At 42.3% G+C, this 13,204-nt stretch overlaps 1 protein-coding gene across 2 annotated transcripts in view; it reads right to left on the reverse strand.

Moving 5' to 3' along the window:
• Positions 1-546: 546 nt before the first annotated feature.
• CNGA3 (cyclic nucleotide gated channel subunit alpha 3) overlaps positions 547-13,204 on the reverse strand; it is a 30,656-nt gene continuing 17,998 nt past the window's right edge. For both annotated transcript variants that reach the window (XM_048325105.1, XM_048325095.1), the window contains exons 6-9: positions 10,961-11,080; positions 8,688-8,795; positions 7,668-7,774; positions 547-4,471 (exon numbers count right to left, since the gene is read on the reverse strand). In XM_048325105.1, coding sequence (XP_048181062.1) covers positions 3,063-4,471; positions 7,668-7,774; positions 8,688-8,795; positions 10,961-11,080 — 1,744 coding nt within the window. In that variant the 3' untranslated portion in view covers positions 547-3,062. The remainder of the gene's footprint in view (positions 4,472-7,667; positions 7,775-8,687; positions 8,796-10,960; positions 11,081-13,204) is intronic.

Below are 13,204 nucleotides of genomic sequence, written 5' to 3' on the forward strand. Positions count from 1 at the left end.
ACCTATTTCTAAATACAAGGCCTATGTTCAAATGCTCTGTAAGCACTGCCCTGTTCTGTGCTTTCTCTTGGGGCAGGGTTGAAGGACAAGTCCAGCCCAGTCTGTGCCAGGCAATTTTTGGTAGGTGACCTGTGTGCAAGTAGCAGAAAGCTGCACACACTTCTGCTAGACAAGACACTGTCCCTGCTGTGCCACCCTGCCTGGAGCTGGGAAGGGAAAGACAGGAGACAGGTGGCAGCAGCATGAAGAGCCTGGCAGGCTCTGCGCCCCATGGGACCTGGCACTCCTTGGGCAGTGGGATAATGGTCAGGCTCTTGTGCCTGTGTGGTATCTGCAAACAGGGATGGTGTCAAAAGTGGGCCCACGACCAAAGCTGTGTGCCAGCTGCCCTGCAGTGAGGGGAGACCACCATTCCCACTTGGTTTTCTGTCACTTCAGATCTCTGTTCCAGCTAACGATTTTTCGGGCCGTGTAATGTTGACATGATCAAAGTCTGTCATGAAACACTAAAATCTAGAGGGATATGGATAAGAGAAAACACAGAGGTGCTTGAACAGTACTCAAAGTATTTTAATGTACATGTTGTAGCCACATTAAAGAAGAGGAAAAAACATCTTACAGAGATGAAAGATGTCAAAGGATGTGATTTCATCATGCCAGAAGCTGTATGTTTCAAAGTGACTGAAGCCAATAGCATCAAAATGCTCTTTTTCTGGCATATGAAAACCAGATCAAGAGGCACGGAAAGGGAAGAGCAAACATGTATTTAACTGATAGATTAGGCTGTTCTGATCCATCAGGTAAAGAAGCAGTCCTGTGTTTGTAGGGTTTTTAAACAGGTATAAATTCGGTATAGAGTACTTTGAACAGTTTTACTCACCCTAGTGGACTGGAACAGCTGTGCTGTGTTGGGTAGACAGGTATTTACAGAGAATGATGACTGATGGAGAACATGTTGATATGCACAAAACCCCTACCAGATACCAGGTGGGTTTGAGTCACACAACAGTGAATGTCAGCCAAGGCGAGTGCAGTACCCACCTCTGTCACGAGGTGAAAGCTGCAAGTTGAGCAGCCTGTGACGGCACCATCGGTGCTCACAGGGGCACCCTGCAATAAGCCCAGCTCCACCTAAGCCCTGCCTGCCTCTGGGCGGGACCAAGGGCACTACACCCCTGCCAAAACCAGCCTCTCGCAGTTCCCCCATTTCTCTCAAGCCCTTAAAGAAAATAAGGACAAGATTCAGCTGATGGAGTATGGAGTAGCAGAGTGCCACTGGCCACATACAGATCTTGGCTACTTTCCAAACCACTTGTTACCATCAGTGGATATTTTGGTAACAGCAGTTAAGCCCAATTTAGGGAAGATCTGTAAGTGTAGTTGGCTTCTAGGCTAACAGTAACAGGAGTTTAGACATGGGCCATGTGTGGACTTTACTACCCAGTGGTCGCTTTGCCAGTGCTGTTGGCAAAGCCCCATTCCTTAATCACTGACAGATTTGTCTCCCTCATCAGGCTCAGAAATGTCAATAGAAGGGGAGAGCTGCTTGCCTAGCGACAAGGGCTTACTCTGAGCAGTAGTACTCAGTTTAGCAAAACTGTCTCTTTTCATTCCACTACCACCCAGTTACACCACCCTCTTCTCAGTGAGTTTCTCACCAATTTTCCAACAGGCCATCAATCCCAGATACTGTTGTAAGGGCTGAAACCAAAAGTCAGAGCACTGCCCTTAGTAATACCTAATGCCACTGGAGGATCCCATGCCGTACATGCTGAACAGCCTCTGCTACTCCATACTTTTCAAAAGCCAGTGAGATACAGGAGGATGAAAGTAACATAGGGAAAGTTGCATGACAGCAAAATACTGTACAGCAAAAAATGAAAGCTAGTATCTTCTGCATTCTCCCTAACTAATGGAAACATGGTAATGTGACAACTATTTTGGAGAAAAGATGGCAGTAAACAGCAAAGGGAAATGGAGTAGACATGCTTAGAAGAAATGAAAAGGAAGAAAACAAAGGCCTAAGTGAGTGGAATGACTTTGCAACACAGGGCTTGTTCTCCCTGCCTTTCAGCAACCCTGTTGTGGGAGCAAGCTGCCTGGCAGGCAAGGAAAGCCTGCCCTGCTGGGCCATGGGATTTCTCAGTAGCCTCCCTCAGGGACTGCCCACTTGCCAGGGAGTTCACTCAGCACCCTACATATGGGAGCTGCATGCACCAGGGCCCTCTTTTCCCAGCTTCGGTGAAGCCATATTGCCCCAGACACCTTCCACCAGCAGGCTTTAGGGGACTCCTTTCCAAGTGTGGGTTTTACCAGTGGGGATGGAACTGGGCTAAAAAAAGCAGAAGGGAGGATCCCCCCTCTGTCCCCTTGTGAAGCAGTTGCAGACCAGCAAAGGCTGTCACAGACCCTGCCAGAAGGGACATGAATAAGCACTGCTACTCTGTCAGCATGGTCCTTTGTGCAGAGCCCAGCTCATTAGAGAGAATCAGACTAAAGCATCTGGATGTACGGCTATTCCGTACACGTGCAGGGTGCACTGCAAGGGCCAGGTACCTGACACTGCTTAGCTGTCGTCCAACTGTTTGCACAGACTGTGAAAGAACAAAGATTTTGAGAAACCCAGACATACATCCATGTATTTAATCAGCTACTAAAGTAGCAAGTTAGAGCAGGGTACCCTATAAATATTTGTTAAGCTCTCAAAAAGAAAAGAAATTAATCCCTTCAAGTACAATGCCTTCTTAACGCATGATGCGCAGGAAGAGACAATGTGTCAAGACCCACAGGTACCAAACAAAACAGACATTCTGAGCATGACTTGTAAGAAACCCACTCTCAGTACAAAAAAGTACCCAAGTGCCAGACCAAATCTCCCCCAAGAAGAAAGTGACAGTGTTCTATTTACAAGAAAATACTGCTTCAGTTAAAAATGCTAAAAACCATTCTCTTGAGTTCATATAAAAATAATTATGTCTATGTATGCACACACATATTTACATACATTTATGGCTTTCAGTGCTTCAACTTTCTCCAATAAATGAGGAAATATAAATACTCCATTACTGCTTTTTCTCCTCCTCAGGTTTTTCAGCCTCTGCTTCTGCAATTGATAAGCTGCCACTACCATATTTTTTCACTCGGGTTTCTACTCTGGCAAGTCTCTGTTTCACCTTTTGTTGAGCTGAGGAGTATTCTGCCAAGAGCCTCGCAAACCTAGTCTGCAGCGTATCCAGAGCTACTTCAAGTCGTCCTATTTTTTCTTCCAAGTCTTTTGGGTCAGCTCCCGCTTTTGCTGCCTCCTCATCTATTAAATTGTCTTTCATTAGAATTTGACGTCCTTTCTCTTCCAGAGCCTTTTTGGCTTCTGGATATTCTGTGAGAGCTTCCATTAAATCATCCTTAGACAAGCAGAACAAATCAGAATAACCAATACTCCTAATGTTGGCTGTCCTCCTGTTGCCAGATTTGCTACCTTTGATGTTTAGGATGCTGATTTCACCAAAGTAGCTGCCATCACTTAGGACTACAAATTGGGTTATGCCATCATCCGCCACCACAGCCAATTTCCCCTCTTTGATAATGTACATTTCTCTTCCAATATCTCCTTTTTTGCAAATGTAGTCCCCAGGACTGAAGACTGTAGGTTTCAGTTTCAGCACCAGCTCAATGAGAAGTCCAGCTTCACAATCCTGGAATATACGCACTTTCCTCAGTGTGTCCAAATGGACATTGATGGCAATTTCAGCTTTCAACTTGTCAGGCAGATTTTTGAGAACTTCCTTCTCATCCACTGTTTTCTTGTTGGTCCAGAGGTAATCAAACCACTTAATAACCCTGGCTTCCAAATCCTTAGTCACTTTTCGGAATTGCATGTACTGTTTAATGGAATCCACTTTGGCCTGGAACTCTGCCCTGGAAGCATTCATGTTGGAAATCATAGAGCCGACATTACCGACAATGGTAGCAAAGATGAGCACGCCCACCAGGAAGTCGATGACCACAAAGAGATACTCCTCATCTTTCACGGGGGGCGGTGTTTCTCCGATGGTTGTCAGCGTGAGGGTCGACCAGTACAGGCTGTAAATGTACTTCCTGGACAGGCGCGCGTACTCCGGAACAGACACGTTGGGATACACCCAGGAGTCAGTTCCAAACCCGATCACCTTCGATATTGCAAAGTATATACACGCATTCCAATGGATGATGATAAGAATGTATAACACGAGATTGCCGATACGGAACATGTTCGGATAATTTGTCCTGGTCTCAGTACGGTCAAAAAACTCGAAGAGCCGAGCGATCCTCAGCAAGCGGTTAAATCGGAGCTCAGGGTAGTTCAAACCAAGCTTGACATATGCCAGGTCCGTTGGCACAAGAGACAGCACGTCCAGTTTGAACTGCATAGTGCTGGTATAATGTTCTCGTAATTTCTTCTCGTCCTTAACTAGCAAGCCTTGTTCAAGGAAGCCTTCGGAGAATTAAAAGGATTTTACTTGTTAGAATAAAAATACCATCAGCAGTAGTGAGTGACTTACATTTCAGACCTGAGCATGTTAAAATTTGTACTGTTATGCCTACAGACATTGATACACTATGAGGTCATTTAATTGCATATTTAAATATTTCAATCAAGTTTCAAAGCTGATATATAATGATTAAGAACAATGACTCTATTATCACCGCAGTGCTCTCTGAGGCTTTCCACTCTATTCTGGGACAGCTGTATCTTTTTCTTGTATCTTTGCAAAAAAAAAAAAGAGTCTAATTTTTCATGAAGCAATGGCCTGAGTCATAACTAAAGTTAAGCAAGTATTAAGCAATTGCATATAAAATAGGAGTGGAGTATTTTTAAATCAATACCAAGTAGGTATAATGGATTGTTGGAAACTTTTTCCAAACAATACAGATATCCTTGAAATAAAGAAATACAGTTACCTCCCTCCCTAAATCATGTTTTTCCTCTTGTGTCCAATGTTAAAACTGACAGGATTTTCCTTGGTTTGCACTTTTTTGTGTTTCTAGTGAGAGAGCTACTAAGCGGAATTTCACACATCAATATTTCTTCATTACAAAGACTTTGAAAAGTATTAGATTAAAAAAATTTACGAGTAGATATAAACTGCAGTAAGAAACCTTTACTGCAGACAGTACAGCCACAGTGCTCTTTTGTGCCTCTGAGAGCATTAAAAATGTTCCACAAGGAACAGTCTATGCACTGCAATATACTTGCTGCAATTGCAAGTGGAGATAGCCAACTGTTGGCCAACCGGGCCACTCAGGAGAAAAAGTCCACTGAGAAAAAACCAAAGCATTCCCAGTATATCCAGGATTATCACATTTGATAAATCCCTTAGCAATCTAAAGTTTTCTCAGGGAAGTATCTGCATTTCTTTGTGCCCGACACAGCACGTCTGTATTTCTGGAATGTGTGGTATATCTGTAGATGCCTCATCTATTTGTGTGTATCTGGCTTTGGATCTGCAAACTGATGGCAACTACAAATGGAAGTAGCTCCCGTGCTATGCATGTGTTGCCTCCCAGAAAACTGCTGAAAAAGCTGGTCAAATATGCCCTTTAGTTATACAACTAAACAGAAAAGCTGGCTAGCCTGATGAATTTCTGATACACAATTATGCAAATTAACGTTGAAAACACCTTCCTCCTGAAGGGAGATAAAATCTCTCTGCTTTTTGTTCCCTTATGGAACTAAAGTCTTTTAGTAAAATCTTTTGAAAGCATTAGAATACAGGCTATGCTAAACACTACCAGCTGCTGACACATGAATCTTTTCTGTTTCACAGTGTACAGTCACCAAATAGGTGAAATGCAGTCCAACTGGTCCTGCAGCTAGACAGAAAAGCACCATGGAGAAGCTGATGATCAGAGTAGTTGTGGGGCTACCCAGATCTCAGTTCAAAGGCAGATCCTGCCCTCAGACAGCAGGAAGCCACACTCTTCCCCAAAGGCTTCCAGGGCAGATGGTCCTTGCAGTTTCACAGGAAAAGGCAGCAGGCAAAGGCAGAGCCAGGAGGGACTGTTAAGAGAGTTGACAAAGATTTTGCCACCTAAAAGAAGCAACTTCTTTCTTGGAGTGCCTGGAACTGCAGCAGACACCTGCACTGATGCATTCGGGAGATGCATCCAGCAATTCTGCAGTTGCAAGCCAGGCAGCAAATTCAAATTCCAGCCAGGCTTTAACAGCCATATAATCATTATCAGGACAACTCATGGAAATTTGTAATTTGCCTTGCCTGGACATGCCTAATTTCTGCTCTGTTCTTTCCCATTACAGTAACAGATACAACTGCAGAAGCTAAATTTAGTTGGCACATTTGACATTTTAACTACACAAAGAAGATTAAGCCCTCCCATCCTGCCCCAAATACAGCAGTCTTGTGATTTAGGCTGGTACCTGAAACTGACTTTCCTGTTGAAAAAGGTACTTGCTAAGTTTAAGAATTTGGCTTGCCATGACTTGTGTGCTTCCCACATGACAGCATTTTTAGCCCGTCTTGTAATTATGTTTACAACTCGTCACAGGCCATAATTAATATCAAGCTGTTAGTATGACTTTAAATAAATAAATAGATAAAATTGGCAAGATGTTAAAATGAAAGATTTATAATTACTCTCATTTTTTTAACGATCAGTGTTGTTTTGGACCCTTTCAAGGGACGTTTTGAGGCTGTGTCTGTACCAGTGACGAGAATGAGACAGGAAATGTTTTCTGGCCCAAGACTAGCTACCACGACAGCTTCTATTCACATGTAAGTTCTTCCAGGCCCCTCCAAAAACACCACCATGAACAACACCCAACCTCCGCTGTCTTCCTAGCTGTGCCCAGACACCAGGTGTTCACTAGCATGGACCAAAGTGCAAGCACCAAAGTGCATCAAGGACTATTCAGCAACTTGGTGATATGGTTCATTGTATGTCATTACTTAGGCCTATATTACAACCTTGTTCAGTTTAAAACAGATAGCACTTTAGGGTTAGAATCTCAGCCTGCCTGGATTACAGAAACAGGGGCAAGAAGTTGAAAAGAACCACTTCACGCATAGCATGGCATAGCCCTCACAGATCCTCTGGGTTCACACTTCCTCCAGGAAGGCAGGACCTAAGCAGAGGTTCCCAGGTTAAACCTATCCCATCACCAGGCACTGGGAAACCCAGCCAGGACCTTGTAGAGGCTGCAAGAAGCACAGCTGGTGGCAGAGGGGCTGCACTGCCTGTTCCCAGTGTAGGACCTGAACAGATTGAAGTCTGAGACAGGTGCCAGGTCTTGCACTTGACCAACTCAATAACCACTTCTGACCAGGATGCTGCACAGCTTGGTTAAGAAAACAGCACTTGTGAGGTGCAGTTGGTTTCCTGCCCCAATTGCCCTATTGTCCCTTCCCCACACAGCCTGTTACAGTGGCTATTCACTCAGTATCTGGCATGCCTGTTACTGACAGAACTGAATTTACAGACAAGTGAAGAGCAAGTGTTGGAATGTCCAGTCTTAAAAAAATCCAAACTGATCAGACATTTAATCTTCCCAAAGCCTCCAGTGTTGCGTTCTGACAGGATATTACAGTGGTCAGACCCCACAGGGGAATCTTTGTTTCCACCCTTTATATACAGGCAGCATTTGAAAACACTAAAATCCCAGAAGGACTCACCTGTTCTGAATCTGACGAGCATGTCAAGAAGATAGATAATATCAGATACATAATCCAAGAACAGCCACATTTTAATATGGTCCATTTGTAGCTCATCAAAGCAGGCTCTAAAGAAACAAAAGATTTAAAGAAAAAAAATTAAGCCAACTGCATAAGCAGAGTACTTGCATTATGTGTCCTAGCAGCATGTTAGTGCACATTTCTGGAACAGAAATATTACAGGCAGCATATCTCCATGCCCAGACATCTGCACACTGGAGCTATGTCCAAACAGACACCAGGATCTTTCAGAATTCAAAGGTGTTCTGGACAGGAATAAAACTCAAACACATATATGCCACACAAGTGCACTTATGGAGGATTACACATATCCCTACAATTAAAACTGCACCAGATTTCACAGAATAAACATCTCCATGAAAATAATTCCCAAATAAAAGATTTTTTTCTCAGTGGCAAGCCATCCTCATCTCTCCCTACCATCTTACACAGTGTAAGGAAACCATTTCCACAGCCCCCCATCACTTTCACTAAAGCTGATTTCCACATTCTACCATGAAAAAAAATACTCGAGTTAAATCTTCGTGCCCTTCGAGCATCCAAAAGAGGCACTATATGAATTTAAGAGGCCCCACCACTGCCCACATTCCTCCCTTCTGTTGTCTCCTGGGTAATGAGAAGCCCTCGTTCCTGGCGCAGTGCTTAGGGAGACGGCTGCAGTGGCCAGGACACAGCTCAGCCGCCAGCCAGCAGGTGGCACACAAAGGCCACACCAGCGCTCATGAGGATACTCAGGATGAGGTTGCAAGTTACATCCACCTGCTTTTAGACAAAAAGGGAAAAAAAAATAAACACTGGCACCTACTCCCAGTGGTACGCATAACATATATCCCAAGGGGTATATGAACTGTAAATCTTCTAGGTAAGTCACCCAAAAGATACTGCAGAGAGATAAGAGGGTGACTTACATAGGAAACATAGTGATTGAAATGCAAAATTGTTACTAACTAAAATCCATACCTGCACACTAGCATACACCAGTTATAGAACACGGGTGCTGCAATTATGGTCAGCCAGTTGTAGTACAGATTGCTTGAAGGATCTATCACAAAGACCTCTTTTTTCTGCCTGAAAAGCAAAACATGCAGATTTACACTGAAAATGTAAGCAAGCAACCTGCTGGATCTCCCTATTCTTGAGACTGCTCATCTCATCATAAACTCACAGCTGCCTGAGAAGAGAAAGTATCCATGCAGGCAGTGCAGATGGGATACCAGGGAGCCCATCTGACAAGCTCTATTTCTTTGTTTGACCCAACTTTGGAAAAAGTAAGAGTGGAAAGAGAAACACAGACATTCATGTCTCCCAGGCTGAAACCCACAGCCTTGTGTTTTAAGCACCACAATGAAAAAAAAGTTAATTGTTAAATGTTTCTTATGATCACTCTGGTTAGAAGGTTACCTTTCATCGCTAGAGAAAGAGCCTTCCTTTGCAGGCTAATTTTTGATTTGTAGCAAATTCTATTATGGAAATGACTGCATAAGCACACATTTGAACAAGTAAAACACATGTATTCAAATACATGTCTGTAAAAGTAAGAATCTTTGTGTGCATATGCACATACAGTGTGTGTGACTAAAGCTGAAACATGTCTTAGTATGTAAAGGCAAATTTCACACATTCACAGTCCTGGCTCCTTAGGCCTCACAACAAGGAAGTGATGCTAAAGGAAGCATACAGGCCTGGAATGTAAAGACTTAAAGAACAGCATGACTAATGGCAAAGAGTATGCTCAGAAGTGCCCACCTCCAGCACGAGAAAGGTTGATATGGAATAGAGAGCAATTAGGCATGTAATCAGAGGAAATATATATTAGTGGGTTTGAGGTCCACAGCTGCAAAATTATATCAACAGTAAAAGTGTGATCTATGGACTGTATAATAGTGTGTAGAATGTGTGAGCAGGCAGTGGTTGAATACATATTTGTGTGACTTTTCCTAATCTCCAAGAATGAAAATATATTAAAACGAAATTATAATTTATTTCATATTTGTGTGTATTTCTGGCATTACCATTGCTGTCAGCTGAATGTCCAGGTGATGTGAGTAAAGGAAGCAGCTTTAATCTAAAAAGTTTGGGTTGGACTTGATGATCTTAGATGTCTCTTCCAAACTGGTGATTCTGTGATTCTGTGAAGTATTTACTTTACCATCTTCACTACTGGTTTTAAACCATTTCTTCTAGAAAACTGGTCACCACCTCAAAACTGGTGATCCTGAAATATGGTCTTTATATGTCAGAGTACACTACCTTGTAGACATTAAAACATTAATTTTCTTTGACAAAATTTTTCAAAACACTTTCGGCTACTGCAAAGCTCAGTCTTTCACTACAGAGTAATTAAAGCCAAAAGAGAGTGCTTAGAACAAAGGCTTTCTAACTGGAAAAAAAAATTAAAAGCTCTGATTAATAAAGATCTTAAGATCAATCAGATTCCATTTGGAATGCCCCCAAGTCTATATAGCATGTGCCACCATATACATACATATAAACCTACAGTACGTTACTCTAACATACTCCTCAACTGTGAAGTCCACTCAAATACATTCTCTTTTTATCTGCCATCATTGTTACTTTCAATCACTGGAAATACAAATGGTACCATATTTTGGTCAGCTTTAGGGGAACAAAGCAAGAACAGGATCCATTTCTGTCAAAAGCATTCAAATTACCTCATTTTGTTGCAGAAATACACCATCCCCTAACCAAGAGAAGCAAATTTTAGTGATCACTAGCAATGAACTGCACCATATTAAGTAATTAAATATACTAGTCAGTGAAATAACTAAACTTACTAGCAAACCTTTAATTTTCTACATGTAAGATATTTCTACATGGTAACATGAGCCAGACTTTTGGTTCATCTGCTCTGAATCGTTATGGAAATTCTGGAACAATGAAAAGTCTGTGCAGCTCTGCAAAGCAGGCTGCTGTCCTGAAGTGTTCTCATAATTAAAGAGTGATCTTCAACTCAAAGTAACCAGAGGTAGCTCAATTCCCTTTTACTGACATAGGAAGCTGTTTCTGAAAGATCTAAACACAGGTCTTCAAGATGAAACAACTTTGCTGAGCAGTTGAAACCTTCCCAAAGGGGAAAATGTATTAAAGATTTGACAAGCTAAGAATCAGCAGTCTACAGAACAACAGTTGTAAAAGTGTTACAGTGAAATGCTATACCATGTTCTGCAGTGTAGGAGACGTGTTACAACCACACATACATTCTTTATACTTACTCTTCCTTTTTCTTATCATCTTTTTTGTCATCTTTTTTGTCATCTTTTTTGTCATCTTTCTTTTCCTCGTTCTTTTCCTCTTTTTTCTCCTCTTTAACCTCTTTCTTTTCTTCCTTTTTGCTGTGCAACATAATGCAAGGCTTAGCAATATTACCAATACTGAGTGGTTAAGGGGGAGGGTGGAGGTTTGGGAAACTAGACTAGACCCCAGACAGAGTAGGACAGGGATCCAACTGGAAAAGAGGGTTTACAGGCTGAGACCTCTCACCCTGACACCACCACACTATCACATCAGGTAACCAGCTGGCTGATTCTCTGCCTTAGTCACCCACACCTTCTTGACCTTTTCACACATCAGTGTACCAGGCTGATTTTAAGTAAATGCTTTCAGTTTGACTGACTCTTAAGAACCCAGGCATCTAAAAAGAAACCTATCAAAGGATGACAGAATGTGAAATGGCTTAACAAACTGTCAACTTTCTTTGCACAGCCAAAACCCCACTGTGACTGTCTGAAGCTTTCATGGTAATTATACAAAATGAGGCTAAATCTCCTCTCATGCTTATTTAAAACCAGCAAAATTTTAATTAATTAATTGCCTCTGCATCTGACTTGCCCCATTCTTAGGTTTGTCTGAACAGAAGAGTCTTGTAATATGTTAGCTTATGCAGACAAGCCCACAAATACTTTTCAAACTTGCAGAAAGTTAATGTCTTTCTCAAGATTCTGTCAATACTTTATCTTAAAGCTAGATTTGCTACATGCCTTGGTCAAGAATCATGTAATGTGATGTGAAGAACCGTCCTCATTTACATGAGCAGAAAATCCATCATCTGAGATCTCCTTCTTTTTTATTTGAAATTTGTCTAGTCCTTGAAGCAGAAAGTGTCCCCCTTAGACAGAAAAGCCTAAGAGTGCTCCTCACACTACAGTGTATGTGGGTAACGAAACTCCCCACACATAATGTCTGGTTTGAATGAATGCCATGGATTCCTGCTCCCTTGGGAGCTTTGTGTTCTCCTCTGAACAGCCAAGACTGGGTCTGAGTCTCCCTTTGCACTGGTGTCAAGCATGGACAAATTAGTTTAATGACAGCAACATCCCACAGCAAGGACAGAATATGCAATAATGCTGCTTGCAGGACTTGTACTTTCCATGCACACTTGCTCACATTGCTCAGGCCAGAAAGGTCTGTGCTGTGAATGGCAGTCACATCTAGGAATGTGCTTGTTACAGGGAGAAAGGAGGCCTCCAAAGGAGATGACAGCCCCCAATTTTAAGATAGTAGCAGCTTTCACCAACCAGCAGTGAGCACCTGTTCCAGTTCTCACCCTTAGACATTTCCATAGTGATGCACCACCACAGTGTTCTTTGGAAAAGCCAAGACTCATTTGCTAAAAAATGCTGAGATCCTCCACTCTGCCACATCCGGGGAAATACCTACCAAGCTGACCAACACCACTGAAACCTTCAAAATTACACAGTGCAAGGGAGTAAAACTGGAGGGGAAAAGAACCTTTGGCTTGACTGATCTTCTATTTCTACATGCATCTCAAATCAAAGAAAGAGTTTTTCATTTGCCAAGGCTGATTTCCTACACAGCAGTGGGAACTGCTGCTCAAAAATTTATTTCTGTCACTGACTGCCCTTTAACACTTCATTTTCCAATCTGCCCCCAAAACTCCTCTCTGTTTAAAAAACATGTCAGGACTTCACTGCAGATTACTATGCATGGTGTCTGATCTAAAGGCAAATGCACAGTTGCTGCTGTTAGCATTAACATAGCTCCTCAACACTTCAAGTGCCTGGCATTCTTACCAGAAAGGCAGAGTTACAAGTAAACAGAATTTTCAAAGGGTAGGGCCACTGTATATTTGTGGCTCTTGGTATGCAGGGAAAAGTAGGCTGAGATTGAGAATCAATCAAAAAGTCTCAGTGGTGGTGAACTTTGGAATATTTTGACAATTCCAGCTGCCTCCTATGATTAAGTTTTATTTTTTAAAAAGTGAAAAAACTTTATTTCACACAACATCTAACACCAATACTTTTTTTTTCTGGCCTGAGATCTCCTATAAACTCATCTGTCAACTACAGGTATCTTTCGTAAGTGAGGTTCTTCCATTTATGTTGCCTCTGTTCATCTTTCTGTTGTGGTAACTTCCAACTTGTCCCACTCCCATCTACTTGCAGTCTGGCACTGGAAGTCACTCAGAGGAAATGGCTGGCTATAATCAAAGACTTGAA

This window comes from Corvus hawaiiensis, chromosome 2, assembly GCF_020740725.1.
Source record: "Corvus hawaiiensis isolate bCorHaw1 chromosome 2, bCorHaw1.pri.cur, whole genome shotgun sequence".
NCBI lineage: Eukaryota > Metazoa > Chordata > Aves > Passeriformes > Corvidae > Corvus > Corvus hawaiiensis.